Genomic DNA, 18,117 nt, shown 5'->3' with positions numbered 1-18,117 from the left:
AAACACGAATGCTCATATAAAGTGCCTCACAGACAAAAAAAAAAAAAGTTACTCAATGGTGAGTGCATATGCAAACATACACCCATACATTCCAGCACAGGTGTGAACTGTACAAAAACAATACCAGGACTTTGAACAATATCTAGAGCCAAAGGCATGAACCTCTTCCTGTTCCTCCTGCTCTTTTCAAAAGTACAGAGGATTATACCAAAATGGTAAGAAGAAAGATTGTATGCAGTGTCTGAATCATATCAGTCAGTGTAAGTGACCACATCTTCCTCCACGTAGCTACTCAAAAACATTTATTATACTGCTGGTGTTCCAAAAGCAGCTTTTATTGCTGTTGGCAGGCCATCATAAGCCAGCAGAACAATGCCTTTATTGGCATATTTTGTGAAGTCTGCATCAGCTGAGAAGTCCTGACCTATTATAGCAAGTCTGACAAAAGTATGTACAGAAGACGATCAAGCTGACCACAGACCTTCAGAACAGAAACATGGCCAGAAATCCTGCTAGTGTCCCTGGGGGGGGGGAAAGAGTTTTTTGTTCACTTTTTTTTTTTTAACCAGGCAGGTTGGTAACTCTTATTCTAGTGGATCTGATACAGAATGAAATCCAATTGCTCCTGGTTATACTGGGGTTGACTACCCACATTCATTGTTCACTTTTAACTAGAAGTCTTTCCACCAATATTTAAAACACACAAACATACACACACCCCAGGAACATTCAAAAGGAAGGAGCATGAAGATGATCTGTCAGAGCATTAGGGACATTTCTGACTGGGCCTGCCCAGACAGACCTTCAGGAACTTATTCAGCCTGCTGAGGGAGGAGGAGCCTGCATGTACCCCACTCATGGCTGCACAAGCACCAGGGAACGTGGATTGTAATCTCAGCACAGTCCAACATATAGAAACTGAAATAAACAGATCTCTGTCAGAACAGACACATGAGAACATGGTGGCAATACAAGCATTAGCTGGAACTTGACTATCATTTACCAAAAAATTGAAGAACTCTTTTGCTATGAGATAACATGCCCCTCTCACAGATGGGCACTCAGGAAGTGCTAACCTTTGATCTCTTTGGCTGCCTGCCAGAGCTCTGCACAGACTCCATACAGGCAGTTCACACAGTCCTGGTACAGACATTTGGCATTCACCTCCTTCACCAGAAGTGAGGTGCACAGCAGTGACTGCACAAAATCACAGAATGGATTGGCTTGGAAGGGACCTCAAAGAGCATCTAGTCCCAACCCTCTGCCATGGGCAGGGACACCTTTCATTAGACCTGGCTGCTCAGAGCTCCATCCAATCTGGCATTAAATACTTCCAGGAATGAGGAATCCACAACCTCTCTGAGCAATCTGTTTCAGCACCTCACCACCCTCACAGTTACACATTTTTTCCCAATAGCTAATCTAAACCTACTCTCAGTTCAATTTCCCCTTGTCCTGTTACTAAATGCCCTTGTGCAAGTCCCACTCCATATTTCTTGTAGGCTTCCCTCAGAACTGGAAGGGTACACATCTGCACAAAGATGTCATGTCTCACAACAGAAGTGAAAGTGCAGAGCTGAACAGCTCAAGTCTATGCCACACATATCTGGAGAGCAGGGAAGTGCGTTACTCCAGTCTACCTTTGGTCTGGCCTTTGGACTGAACACCCTCAGTGTCTGCATTCCTAGACAGCATTTTGCAGCTTGGCTTCATCTGAAATAATACCAGTTAATGAGTTCTAAGACAGCTCCCTAGTATGAGAGAAAATGTATGAGCAGTTTTTCCCACTTCCGTAACATGGGAAAGGAACGTGACTTACTGTACCTTCTTATTATTTTCAGAAGTGGGACTCAAAATAGTAAGTTCAGGCCTGCTTGGTTTAGGCTTGGGAGATTCACAGGAGTTGATAAAATTCATGATGAATGGCTCCAAATGTTGACCTTTCTGAAAAAAAGATATGAGTGACTTGTCACTTGCATAATTATAGGAAAGTGAAAACAAAAACAAAAGCAACAACAAAAGAATTTTCAAACAAAGTTTTGATTAGCCTGTAACTTAGTAATCCCATAAAAGTAGCTGATGAAATTAAGATATTGGCAACCTGAAAGTCTCACTCACCTCTTTCATCAGCTTTCCTGGAACAGATTTTATGATTTTACCTACAATTAGAAACAAACAAACAAACAAAAACTTTCCGTTATCACTGTCCGATTTGAAAGACATTTTGCTGTCCTAGATTTTATGTACTTATTGTCTAGCAGTTATTTAAAAACACAGTAATTTTTTTAAATCTGCTTGTCTTTTTTTGATTTGGCACAAAACCCTATGAAAATAGTTTAGCACATAAACAGCTTGTAACCTAGTGATTACTACTCTTGAAGAAAAGATTTTTAAGAATATACAGATTATTAATCTGAATACTTTTTTTTAAAAAAACACCATAAACTACTGTAGGTCTACCTTTTAACTCTTCTAGAGTTTAACCCTATATAGCTCTAGCACTGTAACAGCAGTACTGCTACAACACCAGTATAGACAAAATTTTTTGTATTTAAGTTAGTCATAGAATCATAAACATTTATCACAGAAGAAATCAAGATAACTCAGACTCTGCACTTTCTGTGGAAAAATCAGCAAGACTGGAGAGCTTCTGGGGGGAATCAGCCTCAAGAACTCGGGCAAGTAAAATTTTCTAAACTGGACAGGCCACACAGTTGTGGCCTTAATGATCAGCTCTTGTGTCCTGATAAGGCTACCAGGATATGGCATAGTAACTCCAAATGCTGAAAAATGAAAGTGTCTAGGACTAGCTTTATTTTAAGCACTACAGTTACAGTAACATATTTCTTATCTAGACGTCATTAAATTTGGAATTTACATCAGAAAGTACGTACAAGGATCAAATGATAATAATAAAAACTCATCCTCACAAAAAGCCCTGCTGAAATGCCAAGACTTGTTAAAATGCTCTTTACAGAACTGAAGCACAGTCTCAGACAGGAAATGCATTACAGTAAACACCATAATTATAAGCTTTCCTAAGGTTGGATGTAGAGGGGAGACCTGAAACAAAAATAAAACCTTTTGACTGGAGGGTGAAAACAGAAATGTCATTCAACAACTCATGAAGCAGACTAAGAGAAGGGCTGCCCCAGCAGGACAACACCATGACCAGGAGCTGCAGAAATGCAGCAGCACAGCTCAGGCATGGCTCTCTGGGACCACAGCCACAAATGGCATAAGACATGAAGGCAGAATGGCCATGAGGTTGACCTGACCACCTCAGACCCTCTATTCTGAGACAGCTACATTGCAGCCAAGTCACACCACAGTCGACTTTTTTGATTTATTATGAACTACTGTCATTAGACATTAGAACTTCTCCATTTTCATCTGACCTGCCTGTATCACATACACTGCTGCCTCAAATTCTCTTAAGTAGCCCATGTTAGAAAAGATCTTAACACCAGCTAATACTAGAAATATCAAATACTGTAATTTTCAGACTAAAATAAGAGGATTTTAATCAATTAAAATCCAAAGGGAGTTTTGTAAGTGTTAATGCCATCTCATCTGCAAACAACGGCAGACGCATGCAGAAGTGACTTGTGACAATATCGGAAATTTTCTTGAACTATGAGTTTTTTAAGAGAAACCTTATCATCTTGCTTTGCTGACACAAAAATTCAAATCACTTGAAACACTTTTTTTTTCCAAAATTTCAAAGTGTCTTTTTTCTTCAAGGAAGAAGTATCAGCGTATCTTGCTTGCTGAGCTATAATTTTGAGGGGCTGTGAAGGAGCAGAGTTCTTATATCCTACATTCACAAGAGTTATCCATTCATTACTGCTGTCATTCACAGAATCACAGAATTCAGTGACAAGCAGCCACAGCATTACTATTTGTCAGCATAAACAAGTAGCATATTACATACCAAGATTCACATCAGGCAACATTTTATCAAGAAACTGAGTCTCTCCTCCATTAGGGGATAGGAAATCAGCTAAAAGCTGGCTGTTACTTAGTTCTGGGTGTTGCAGAAGTTTCTTTGAGACAGAAGGAACAAAAGAAATGTAAGTACATTCATCTTCAAAAATCCATTTCTGCACAGCAAAAAGATTTTCAAAAAGCATTATACTGCCACAGATATTGTCATTTGCAAGCGATTTCTATTTTCAGTCATGTGAAACTTTAACATTGCCCACTTGAATCCTTTCTCTAACTATGCAGTTACTTGGAAACCAATGACCAAAAACCCCCCAGATATTATTTTTTGGTTTCATATCATTAGTTTTAGACTATTCTTTGCTCCAAATGTTTGATACCTGCAGATATTCCTGAAACTCCTCTCTCTTGGATTTTAAGAATTCATAGTTCTTGGGGCCAATGATTCTCTTTGAGGGAAGCTGAGCATCAGGAAATGCACCTAATAAAGATATCAACGAGATTAAATTTTTCTTGTAATGCAGTGAACACTGACCTTTTTAATTTAAATTTCAGCTAAGTAATGAATTATAATCACAGTAGGGGGAAAATGGCTTTCCAAATGATGGAGAACATACCATGAAATTCCGTAAGCTTTGATTCAAGCACGTAAAATTCAAGATACCTCCTGTAGACAGACCAGTGTTCAGGCTCATGTCCAACTGGAGGAAAAAAAAAAGTTAAAATTAAACCAAGTTTTATGGCACCTGAGAGACAAATAGACAAATTAACAACAGCAAACACATGCTGGATTATGGTAAGATAAACCTCAATGACATTAGCCCCCTTCTGTAGTAACACAAACTTTAAGGTACTTTTAGTGTTACAGTAAAATGGATAACTGGTAGACAGACATGGTACTAGCAAGGAAATTATCACCTCATTTATGGGATCTCTACAATCTAAACAATGGAGTGCTACATAACTCCAACATTTATTATGGCTGACTATATTAAATCTATTTTCAAACTTTTAGCCAAATGAATTACAGAAATAGTACTTGTTGAATACAGTCCGTTGCACCATGTGCTTGAATGCTGATTGTTCTTAATCCTATCATCGAAGACATCACAAAATGCCCCTTAAATACTTTCTGCTTATTGAGGAAGTATGAGTCCTCACTAACACAAATCTCAGCAGCCTTAAGATGATGCTGTTTTCCCCCACTCCATATGGATGTATTGCTATGTAGATATTGATAAACTGACTGCAAGCCGTGATGGATCCTAATAAGCAAAACATTTTCATTTCCTAAGAACTAATTTTAAGGTTATATAAAAACTTATTTGTTGTTCATTATTGCAAAGTTCAGAGTGGGTGAAAAAAGAAGTGCCAGGTGTTTATTAATATGAATTTTAAGGTAAGTATTTTTGGAAAGGGAACATTTCAAACTTTGGCATGAAGTCTTAAATAGAACTGATTCATGCTGAGGAGACAGTTCTTAACTTGCAGACACTAAATGTGATCATTTATCTCTCAAACTCATTTCCTTGGAACTTTCAAGCCATTATTGTGAAATCAGAAGAATACATATACAAAACAAACTGCAAGAGCTGTCAGAATACAGCACACTAGAATATTCTGAGTTCACTTTCAAATGCCACTTTATTTATCCACAACATTACATACCTGCCCTTCTATCATTTCTCTCTACATCAATGCAGAATACAGGAATTCTCTCCTTCCTGTCTTTTCTTTCCAAGGAGGGATCATCAAAAAAATCAACATATGGGATGCTGATTTTCCACGCAGCAAGGTTGCGGGGTGTATTTGGGGTGGTAACAGCCTCCTCAGGAGAATCATCTTCCATCACCATAACACCTTCTTCAATCTGTTAGGATTCAAACACAGAGATCTCCAGTTCTATTTTAACTGGTACAGTCTACCTCTGCCTCTAACCAATTCCCTCCTCTTCCTTTTTTCACATTTTCCATTCGTGCCCCAACGGTGCTTCAGGTAACAATATCCCATGCAGTAAAGTCTATCACTGGCTCTATTCATGGCTGTTTAGCATGGAAGAAAAACTTTAACTGAGGGAGACACCCAAGACAAATGAGAAAAGACTACTGGCTCCTGATCTAGAGAGAAAATGTTGCCCCACAGACCAACTCAACAGCAGTTTCTCCACTATGTAATTTAAGGTTTTAAGGTCTTGTGACAGGCTGCAGATGAAGAGACATGCATGCAGTCCGATGTATGCCTTACTACCCAGAATTAAAGAAAAAAATCATTGCTTACAAAAATATCTGACACTGCTACTTTTGGCACTTCTCTTTACTAAATCAATAAGCTCAGAAGCACACGAAGTGGGGATGGGATCTTGGCTTGTGAATGAATACAGGGAAGATAAGGCAACTTATTCAGAAGCCAGCACATGAAAACTGCGCACTGAAGACAGCAGAGACGTAACATTTTCAAATGAGCAAAGGAGAACAAAAAAATCCAAGCCCAAGAAAGACTTCAAGTAAAACCTAATGGCTTTACTCACAAAATCATCTTCTCCTTCATTTAAGTTATAGTTAGGCAACATAGCTCCTTCCATTGCAGAACTCTTGAATACACCTTTTATTTTGTTCCCTATTTTGCTGATTCCAAATGATTCTCCTCTCTTCTGTGTGGTCCTAGGATTACAGAAGCCACAGTTCACAACACAAGACATATACACAGCTGCTCATTAGGCCATTGCACACCATTTGCAGATAAGAGAAACAACTCTATAAACAGGTAGCCAATATATTTACAGCTCCACTTGAATAAAAATTCATTTATGGTAAATCTGTTCTCTGATCAATCAGCAAAATTTCTTGATTACACTTTTTAAGAGACACGGGATTCCCACATGCTCAACCATGAGTAAACTCCTACAATAATATCCTAGTAATTCATGACCCAGAATAAACAATTAGCTAGGTAAAATAACTTTGTTTTGACAGCAGAAACTGTGGTATTGCTACAGGCACGCACATCAAGTGGTCATTAACTTTGTCCTTTTCCTTGTACTTGTATTTAAATATTTATCCTTCTGCCAAGTGTAGATGCATTTTTTAAATGGAATTTTACAAGCACATCTCATTCAAGACAGATACCAGTTTTTAAGTCGCAAAGACAGATAAAAGCAATGCGCAAGGAGCAAGACCGAGCATGAGAGAAAACAGATGCAACTGAAGAATCTTGGCTTGAAGATCAGTCTGACTGAAAGATGAAGAGTTTTTAAAATCTTGCCACTTATGACAAAGCATCCAAAAGCCAACAAACCAGGTATGGGAATAAAAAAAACCTTGGGCAGCAAGCACACTCCTCACTGAGAGAAGAGCTTTTTTATTATTCTTATGCCCTTACACAAGTCATGACACTGAAGACTGTATCTTGCATAGAAATACTAGCAATTTTGGAAAGAAAAATGTTTCTGTTGAATACAGAATCAGCCTGAGGTTCCTTATGGTGATTCAATATATACAGTTGAGAGACAAGTTAAAAATCAATACAGTGAACTTCAGAATCAAACATTCAAATTTATAGACTGATATTAGACATACCATTAGTACATTGGAGGACAAAAAAATCCTGTTTTTTTTTCCTTTAAAACAAGGAACCATTGACTACTGGAAGGGATTACACAGAGAACAGCAGCAATCAGCAGGTAAAGCATTTCTGTCATTTTGAAACCATGCAGACAACATCAACTGCTGACTCCACGCATGCATGCGCATGTTACTAACAACTTTCCCGTTTATAATTTTACACAGACTGGGTACATGACTAAAGTTGCATAAATAACCCACTGTTTTTCCAAATCTTTTGCTTTTTCTATCTCATATAATCATCAGCTCCAAAGCAGACTGGCACCATCTTATCTTATTTATCTCTTCTATGTAAAGACAAGGTTGCTTGGCTGCTTGAAAACAATTTTACTCTGCTCTTGAACAAATTCTACTACACGTTAGTGTGCTGAACAGAGCTGTTTCACATAGGGGACCTTACCTGAATCCTGTTCAAGTGCTTCAATGCTGGGTTAGAAAACACATACCCCAATCAGACAAAACTAGCTTTCCTGGAAGGCTGATATTTCAGACCTCCGGCTTAACCTTGAAGGAAGTTTTCATAACTCCTCTGAAAACTAGTGCAGTTCTCAAGAGTTTGAGCAAAAGCATTGATTTGCACATGGTCAGTGATTTGACAGGACTCCAGTCTCAAAGCAGTTCTTTCCCACACTGAGCATGCTCCAGGTGAAGGCAGCATTCACCTGTGCCTGTAGTGAGCTGTGTGGAGCCAGAACTCAACCTGACAGTTAGGAACCAACCCCTCCAGCCCCAACACAGAGCCCAAAGATTACACCACGTGAATAAAAAGCAATCACTGAACTGGACATGTATAAAGTGACAAACTATGATGGGAGTCTCTTCACAGGAAGAGACAAATTCAGAACAAACACTGGTGGATGAGAAGGTACACAGACACTGTCCACAACATATGGAGAGAACACAGGACTGGTTGGGCAAAAATCCTTGATCATAAATCGCATTAGATGAGCATGGAAATGAAATCTGTAGATGTTAGCAAAGATAGATGAACAGACAAAAGGATGACGACATTTCAAAGAAATGGAGCAATAAAAAAATATATACAAAAGTACAAAAGGTATCACCATGAAAATCTAATAGATTCACTGCCTAAGCAGAAATAAAAGAAAGATCTTGAGACTAAGTAGAAGGAAAGAGACGGGACTAGTATAAGGGCAGGTTCAAGACACAAAGGACTCAAGATGACAGGAGGTAGACAGTTTAGAACAGAGACCAAATATTTTTTTAAGACTTGTCAACAAATACATAAATACATCCAAAACTTGTTGGAAAAATATCCCACTCCCTCTAGTGCTAATCCATATAATAGCATTATTAGACCATCATTCTATAGTTGCTTTCTCAGGAGGGCACTCTGTGCAGAGTCTACAGGCTCCAACATTCCTGAAAAATGATGTGACAACAAGAGCTTGGAACACTTCTTTTTTTCAAACATTCCAGAAGTAACGCATACCTAACATTAAAAAAATCACAATTATAATTTACTCTATAACAGGGAATTGCAGACTGAAGACTGCAGTAGTCCACTGTGCACTGTGCAATTCTTTAATCATAGATAGTTGCAAAATCATTTTCCCACAGGATGCCTGCCTCATTCCATGCACTGAACTGATTTTGGCAGGTGATGATCCAGTCTATGCAGCTAAAGAATGATGCTGTGAGCCTCTTTGGGTCAAGAAGGACCAGACCAGCTGAATAGATCAGACAAGCCAGATACTAACATGCATGTGAAGTCTATAGTACCATTTCCTCTGGCTGACTAAAATCCCTACACACAGCTAGGAAAAATGCTGAGCACATACTGCTGCACTTGAAAATCAATGAGCTGCATTTGTAACTCAAGAACTCCTTATTGCTCAACAATCAAGCAAGTTACAGCTCAACACACTGAACTGGCACATAAAATTGAAGAGCATCTAATCACCTTGATTCTTAACCTTAATTCTGAAAAATTAAGTTGAAAAATTTACCCTTATGACTAGTATGAGCAATCTATGTCATACTGATGCTCTGGTAAATTCTAAGGAAAAGTCCATAAGGAAAAGATTGTTTTCTGAGTTTGGATATCAGGCATTTAAACAGGCATGAATAATGAGAAAACAAATGACTGAACAGCTTCTAAGGCATTAATGAGTGGTCGCATACTACCTACAACAAATTATAAAAAATAGCATGTTTTCACCAAACCTGTAACAGTCACAAGAGAAGCTGCAGAGAGAACTAATTTGGGCAACTGTTGGGTTTGAGAGATTAAAAATCATAAAATAGTTATATTTGTACATGATGTTAGACAATGATCATTCCAGATACCGTTTGCAAGATAAAACAAGCACGTAAGTGGATAACAATATGACACAATATGACACGGAGTAAAGGAAATTTTGGAGCAGGTAGCAGTCACAAGTAAAAAAAAGTTTCAAGCTCTGCAAATGTACTTCAAAACAAATGACAACAGACTGCTCACAACAAACAGTGTTAATCTACCGCAAACAGTGTCAATGTAATGCAAACATGTGAAATTAGTAATTAAGCAATTTCTAAACACTTGTGAAGGGGACTTGGGGAGTAAAGCTTTTTGTGCAGAGAAATGCACCTCAATCCAGAGAAGACATTCATGTATTTTACAAATAAAATGAACAGTTAATTACTGTTATAAAGACTGTATATGAAGTCATGAGAGATGCAGCATAACTAACACACAACGTTTATTGAGTGTTAGATAGACTTACCGTAAGTCATCCAAACTCAGGCTACTTCTGCAACAACAGGCAAATAAATTACCTCAGAGCCCAGCAGGAAATAAAAATGAAACAAAACCAAAACAGCAAAAGAACCCAAACCAAACCAAATTTGACAGATCTATCCCAACAAAACTGAATAGGCGTTGGTCATCACCATGGGTCAAGAAGAGAGGTAGCACAATTAACAGCTCCTGACCTAGAATCCTAAGAAAGCGAAATGTGAACGATATCTGCACATCTCATCATCACAAGCCTGGCCTTTGTATTTAAAGCATCAGTTGCTGAAACTTTCAAGAGATTCAGCACAAGCAACCACCAACTAATGGAGAACAACTTTCATTCTTAGAGTTATCTCTAGTGCCAAATAGCCAGCTAACTTTTCCTGTTACCTATGTTCAGATGTCATCTAGGAATCTAGTTAATTTGGCCAAATAATGAAAAGGCTGTGGACTTACTTCATGGAATAATACACGCCCTCTCCCCCTCTGTATTGCAATAGTGTATACATATATAATACAGTACAGTATTTGTATTAGGTATAGTAAGAGCCACTATTTAAAATTAAGGTATCTTTTAAAAAAAATTTATTTCACAGATTTTAAGAACTGTCATGTATTTTTGACATTCTGCATAACCTGGTACATAGAACCAATTCCTCAGACATCAACCCAGTAAATTCCAATTGAGATGTTGAAATGAATTAACTATAAATACCGTCACCACACACAGGATTTTAATTCATTGAAGCTACTGAATTCTGGACAAACTGATATGGGATAAAAAAAATATAAAATTTTAGATTTTGTTTTACAGAAGGGTTTGATTGTAAGGCATCCTACACCATCTCTGGCTGTGTTAACTGTGAAACTGGAAACATATCCTACTCAGGTTAGAAATGATGGTGACTGTTACACTGCATAGAACTTCTCCATGATTAATGGATTTCCATGACTTCCAGATTTTATTCCATGCGTTTTACTTCTAACCACTCCCTGAAATCATTAGTATCTATTCTATATGGTCCTTTCACTTGAGAAATGCTTTAATTTCACTGCTATTCCAATATGAGAAATCAGGATGTGTCTATTTCTATGTGTGGAAAATCAAGACAGACATACAGAAATCTGTATGTCAGAATATGTATGTTATCTGTACGACAATCCAGAAATCTGGGAATTTATACTATACAATGGCTTTTCTTTTTTTGTTAGACTTCCAACACAGACTACATTTAAGTAATGTATTACAAATACATAAATGTGAGAGAGGGAGAGGGAATTCTTGTTGTCTCTTCCACGCTATCCAAAGTAAGATGACAGAATTGGAACTTCAGACATCAGTTATCACTGGCCACATACATTCAACATTACATAAAAAACATCAGTTAGAGAGTTAAAACTGATGACAACCACAGTTAGTAATCAAGTTGTCAGAATACCCTCAACGTGACTTCTTTACACTCCAGAAACCCTTGACACTGCCCACCTATTGCCTTAACAGTTTTCATAGCACATTATTTATCCTATGTGTCCACAAAGAGCTGTGATTTTTCTGTACAGCTCAAAGAAGTGATTCAAACTAAAAATTACACAGATGTCACTTCTTCCTACCTTTCCACCTGTATTTTCTAGAAACTGTAATTTTCTTGTCTTGCAATAAGGGAAATGTTTCAACACATCACTCGCATGCATGTTCCACTGGGATTTCACACCTACTTCTTGATCTGATTTTTTAACCAGCAGTACCTATGCAGTATACATGCAGCACTCAAAGCAAAGCACATCAAAACTATGGGGAACAAAACTCATCACTTTGCATGTAATTACTTTCAAGTGGAACGAATGCTAGAATAAGAAATAAAAGGCAGAACAAAATATATGGAATAACATCTGGAATCAAGGTTTCTGTGAGAAACCTTGATTCTTTCCGACCCCGTTGGCAGAGACTGTATACCATTCTGCAGAGGAAACTTTCAAAGCAACAGGCAAACTACTTGCAAGACAGGACCTCTGTTTCATGGAAATAATCACCGAGGCACCACTTCTAGAACACACAGTATATCGTTTTGTAAATTAGCATATATACTGAGGGCATTCAGATTTTTCTAAAATGTAAATCAGATATATTTTTTCAGTAATGCTATGGATGCTCTTTGAGAATGTGGTGCAACAGCCCATAAACAAAATTTATTTATTTTCTAGCCAGACATGCATTTCAAAAACTTCAGGCAGAAATGGCCTGCAATTTTCCCCTTTCAGTTTCTAAAAGCAAAGCACCAAAGAGGGGACCTACATGTTTTCAGATTTTAACTAGATTTAAGAAGTGTATGACAGGATACTTCTAACCTCAGACATGAATAATTTGGGGGAAGAAACGAGAAGGCAGATTCAAAGGTCTAGATTTAAAGGTTTAAACCCCATAGCCATCTTCAATAGAAGCTGAAGTGTGTTTAAGGTCACCCTACATGGAGTACTATGAAGGAAAGAAATGCAGTTTAGGCTAGCTGCCTTCATTCCATGCCTCTTTGTTAAGAAACAGAAGAGTGCCAGCACCACTATGAGACAGGATTACACCAAAACTCCAGTCCTGGATCTACAAAAAATATGTCACCAATGGAGACATAATAAAGAAGACAATAATGCCATTTCCGAAGAACAGGAGCAGGGAAGAAAGGTACGTGCCAGTAATACAAATCTTACACTAGGCTGTGAAACAGGAGTTTGCTGTCAGGTGTAACTCTAACAAAAGCAGAAAAGGTTAAATGAATCACTGTTACTCCTCTAGAGAAGAGGACAAGCATTAGTATTTTCTACAGTACCGTGGATCTTATTTCATACCAAGAAAGAAAGCCTATCCAAATTCAAGACTGTTTTACTGAAGTTTTCCTTCTTTTGGCTAGACCTTAAAAGAAATTCAGTTGGGCTAGTCCATGACTGTTGGAGTCATCCAACATAACGTGAAACACATGAAATTTTGAGACCTCAAGGTTTATCAACCCAGCCCAAGCCCACAGTGAAAGATCCCCCATCCCCACCATAGAGAGGCTCTTCTTCTCCACAGGCCGTAAGGAGCCTGAAAATAGTCTCTAAGTATATGGCCCCAGCTCAGAAACAAGGCTTCTGATGCTACATTTCTGCAATGGAGTTGGGGGACAGAAAACACATCTGATCTAGGAGAAGTGGCAAACCTGCCTTGTCACAGTAAGCGGAGATCCCCATCAAATAACCAGGTTGGTTTGACATAAAGTACACTGTACATATCCCTGTACACATCCCTGAAATCCAAGAAGACACAGCTTGGCAGCACTAAAATGGTATTACATAGACACAGTCAATTAAATCACCACTTTATTTTCACATAATCTTATTCTCACTGCATTTTTTTCCCTTTCCTCTTCTCAGATGTTGAGGTCTAAATCACATTTTAAACTCTTTATTGTAAAATACTTAAAGATAAGAGACATCTTTCTTGTATTATACTGCTTGTGTCTTTAGTATGTAATTTGTTCACTTAAAAACAAAAAGGTAGAGCTAAAAATTTAGTCAAATTAATATCAGGCAATAACAAAATTCTTACAGTTTAATATTTTGATGCTTTTAATTAAAAAACACAGAAAACCACTTAAAAGTTCTACTATACCTGTTAAACTTCGAATTGCGGGTTGGTGACTCTGCTCCTCTTAAAAGGTGTCTGAAGTACTGTAGCAGACACAGAAGGCATCAAAGAAAACACTGGAATAACTGAGGTAAAGGCTACTGTGCAACAACACTGCAAAATTCAGGAAATGAAAACTAAAGGAAAAGCTAAACTGACCATAATCTAGCAGTTAGAATTTTAATCCGGAAAAGGACAGACCATATAATAATCAATACATGTGACTAAGACTACTTAGACTTAACCTCACATAGTCATGAGATTAAAACCACAAATCAGAAATAAAAATTAAATTAAGCACCAAAATCAATGTCTCCTCCTTGTTAAAATACCAAGCATCCAAAACATTTTAGCTATCATGGGAGAGACGACCACCAAAATCATTTTTGAGAAATGTTCTTTTTATTAATGCCAAGTAAGGCAAGTACCCAGTCCCAGGACAAATCAATATATTCTGCCTCAAATAAATGTAAGAATCTTAACACACAAACCTAAGAAAGGAACATCAATTCAGACTCACCCCTGTGATTAAAGAGTGTCCTACTAGAAGGCCCTAGGCAGATAAAGTCAACCCAGTGCAGGAAATTCTTAAGGTGGCATTTAGAACCCAATCACACAACAACCTTAAGTACCTTGTAAATTCCTTTAAGTGATCTTCTTGAAAAGAAGAACAGCAGACTTTTACTGCTGGAATGCATAATGCTGAAACGACCTACATACTACTTCTGTATCTTTAAACAGCATTATGTTTTTAAAAGTAAATACACAGATTGTGTTCTACATCTATCAGGGAGATTACTTTTGCACCAAATTTGCAATCATAAAAGAAGGAGCGGAGAGGATTTTGTACTAGCTGTGATAAACACAGATTGGTACATCAAAAAATGAAGTTTTTCTTTTATTCTGTGATGATGTGCTGGACTAGAATGAATTTTATTTCCTACTGAGAATGGTCCAGCTCTAGAACATCAACTGAACCAGAAAAAGAAGCCATATTTTTCAGTTCCACATACACATGACTGTTGTAAAGTGTAACCTAAAAATATATAATCTCTCTTTTAAGACAGTAGTCTCACAGTGATGAGGTAATCCTTCACACTTACCTCATCACTGTGACAGAACATAGGAGTAAAAACATTCTCCAGCAGAGAAAGGACGTGCTCATAAGCTTCAAAAAGACATCGCATAGTTTGAAGTTTCACAACATCCATATAGGGACCTTCAGCAACTATTAAAAAAAAATATAAGTATGAATAGAGAGAGAGATATACATACAGGCATATAAAGTTCATGTTTTCTTCCGGCCAGAGTTTGATTATTTTGCAAGCTACTCTGAGTTTTACAAATAAAAAATAGAAATAAATTGACAAAACAAGGATTAAGCACAATACAGTACAGGAATAATTTTTAAAACCAGCAAAAAGAAGTTTGATGATATTCAGCAAAATTTGTTTTCACTTTATTACAGAATGCTGTTTAAATTCCAGTGTACATTATTCCTTTTGGATTCATACTTACTTCTTTGAATCTCTTCCACAATGAAAGGGTCAAATCTAATCTTGTCAATGCTTTCATCCAAACAGTAAGTTTTGTAAATTTTTTGTACTTCCTCATGAAGAGACATCTTTTCAGTATCTGATAGTTCTGGTCTCAAAATTCGGTCATTGAATTCCTCTGAGAAGTAAAGGAAAGAAAAAAGCATTTCTTGATCAACTTGGCAAACAAATATTATCTTGAAGCACCCTATAACAGCTACCCATTTTCCAGTAGGTAAGTAATTTGCAAAACTTCAAAATTAAAAGAAACATAAGACATCTCAAAATCCTAGGTAATAAGGTAGCTGCCTTCTTATTAACTATAATTCAGATTTGTTCATAAAGTTATTACTAAAAATATATTGCAATTAAAATAAATTGTTCCTTATCCACTAAGGAAAAATCCATGAGGTTGTTCCTGGCATATGAATGATTTTTTCTTCCTAAATTACCCAAATGCAAATTGTAGTCTTCCATTAGAATTATTTCCATATCATCAAGTAATGTAAGTAAGCAATCATCAGCATGTTTGTAATCTTACCCACAGTCAGGCAGAACTGCAGCACATGGACAGCCCCTTCCTGTTTCAGGAAGTTCATAAACCGAAATAAAAGGTCTTGCTGATCTCTGATCTCCTTTAGCTCCAGTTTCAGTACCTGAGTAGGTTAAAAATGCAGACAGCCAACTTTCAAACTTTCAGTGAGTACATAAAATAATGCAAAGAGTTGTAGAACAAAATCAGCAGGTAAAGTAAAACACTTATTCAAAACAGGAAAGGAAGTAAATATTGCCTTTGCTTACAGATGGCTTTTTATTTCTTGGCTCTGCAAATTTCTGAAGGAATGGTACCAATGAAGAAGTAGGCTCAGTTGCTATCTCAGGCTGCAGAAAAAAAAATGACAACTGGTAAGAAAGTTTCTTTCATGGGTGATCAAAATGCCATTGTTTTAACTATGTCAGTACTCACAGGACTATCATCAATGAAGATCAGCAGTAAATGGTTGACAGTATCCTGCGAGAAACACAACACAACAAATTAAATTAATATTAAAGAAACTTAACAAAATAGATCAAAGTAACTTCAATACTATATAATACCCAAGTTTAAACCTGAGTATATTAATACTTTCATAAAAGCAAAACCTGGGAATACATGCTTGAGAATTGACCTTCAACAGTCTCAAGTTTTTACAAGTCAAGGAATTTCTGAAGAGACCTGCACAGAAATATTCATCACCCAGTGGAAGAAAGCCCTCCAAAATATTTTTACTCTAAGTGCAGATCTATTGAACTACTAATACTTCCATTCTACAGTACTTTTTGTTTGCAGCCAGGCAATGCCTGCACAAGGCACTGCAATTTTGCCTATTAAAATACATGCATATATAAAAGCAAGGATGGCAGTGTTGCAGCTGCAGAAGTAAATGCTCACTGATTTGCAGAATTAAAGGAAAAGAAATTATTTCAATACAGCTGAAAAAAAGGCTGGTTTACTTAAACTGCTATAAAGATCCACAGAGTTAGAGTTCAAGTCCTCAAGCCTTTTCTAAATGTAGCAATAGTAACTTGAAGATGTTTATGCTAGCACAGCATTCTCGCATTGGACAGGAGCTGTAGTCCTCCACTGAAAAATACATTTTTAAGAGATAATACCAATACTTTTATTTTAGACAGATCAGTGAATTAATTTGCATGAAGAAACAAATCACTGCAAGATTTCTTTTTATTTCTTTAGTCAAAATGCACAGCAAGTAAATTATCGTGCATAATTTGTTTTATCAACTTAGTACAACATACTTAGTAGATAAATAGTAATTTCGAATAAATTAAGATTATTCTTGTGCTCCAAAGTCTTACAGGGTCAGCTAAGAAATCCATTGAGGGAAGGAAAACAGAACCAGGGAGAATCTCTCTAATGAGAAGGGCCAGGGATCTGAAAAGAAAATAAAAGAAAGAAAATAAAAATCAAAAGCAATATCAGATTACATAAATTTCTAAGTGAAGTTTCCAATTCTGTCATATACTACGGGGAAATATTTTAGGATTTAATAATACCATAAGCATGCTATTTTAATGAATCCAAAAAAAAAATCATAAACAAGGGGCATGAAGGAAGATGTCTTCAAAGTTCACTCTTTCACTTTCCGAAATTATTGTACTACATAGTATGCAGATACTTTAAAAAATACAATTCTAAATAATTCATATACCTGCACTCTGTTGACTTTGGGGGCAAAATATAAGGAAAAAGAAGTTCAGTAAGTTTCCTTAAGTAGTGAAGTTCATCTCTTCGGCTTCTCAAAGCAACATGCAGTTCTGGTCCATATTCTTCCAAAGCAGCTTGCTGCAAAAATTCTGCACTTTTTACTGAAAGTAAAAAACAGCATTACAGAGTTGCTTCAGAATTTTCTTACTGGTAAACAAAAGGCAATTGGTTTTCATTTGAGCTAAAAAATTAATGCTTTTATTACACATACAACTGCCAAAGGGATAAAACATTGAAACTTTGCAAAAGAGCCTTGGCTTACACTTTGAAGCCTGGCTATGTAAAAATAACACCTCATACTGAAATAAGAATTCCTTCACCAAACAATTGCAGTTTGCATGGTATCCAGAATGCTT

At 37.0% G+C, this 18,117-nt stretch overlaps 1 protein-coding gene across 7 annotated transcripts in view; it reads right to left on the bottom strand.

Annotated features, from left to right (window-relative positions):
* Positions 1–18,117, bottom strand: part of SNX14 (sorting nexin 14) — a 46,381-nt gene that overhangs the window by 9,778 nt on the left and 18,486 nt on the right. For 4 of the 7 annotated variants that reach the window (XM_066179595.1, XM_066179596.1, XM_066179599.1 and 1 more), the window contains exons 8-23: positions 17,706–17,862; positions 17,353–17,428; positions 16,463–16,507; positions 16,297–16,377; positions 16,037–16,151; positions 15,479–15,634; positions 15,064–15,188; positions 13,946–14,004; positions 10,295–10,321; positions 6,473–6,605; positions 5,614–5,815; positions 4,563–4,646; positions 4,326–4,426; positions 3,935–4,046; positions 2,119–2,159; positions 1,825–1,944 (exon numbers count right to left, since the gene is read on the bottom strand). In XM_066179595.1, the coding sequence (XP_066035692.1) occupies positions 1,825–1,944; positions 2,119–2,159; positions 3,935–4,046; positions 4,326–4,426; positions 4,563–4,646; positions 5,614–5,815; positions 6,473–6,605; positions 10,295–10,321; positions 13,946–14,004; positions 15,064–15,188; positions 15,479–15,634; positions 16,037–16,151; positions 16,297–16,377; positions 16,463–16,507; positions 17,353–17,428; positions 17,706–17,862 (1,634 nt within the window). The remainder of the gene's footprint in view (positions 1–1,824; positions 1,945–2,118; positions 2,160–3,934; positions 4,047–4,325; positions 4,427–4,562; positions 4,647–5,613; positions 5,816–6,472; positions 6,606–10,294; positions 10,322–13,945; positions 14,005–15,063; positions 15,189–15,478; positions 15,635–16,036; positions 16,152–16,296; positions 16,378–16,462; positions 16,508–17,352; positions 17,429–17,705; positions 17,863–18,117) is intronic. The other 3 variants (XM_066179600.1, XM_066179601.1, XM_066179602.1) reach the window with 1 other exon arrangement.

Source organism: Chamaea fasciata, unplaced genomic scaffold (genome assembly GCF_029207755.1).
Source record: "Chamaea fasciata isolate MVZ Bird 193981 ecotype frontalis unplaced genomic scaffold, bChaFas1.0.hap1 SCAF_3, whole genome shotgun sequence".
Taxonomy (NCBI): Eukaryota; Metazoa; Chordata; class Aves; order Passeriformes; family Sylviidae; genus Chamaea; species Chamaea fasciata.
This window is presented reverse-complemented; position numbering and strand designations above follow the sequence as displayed.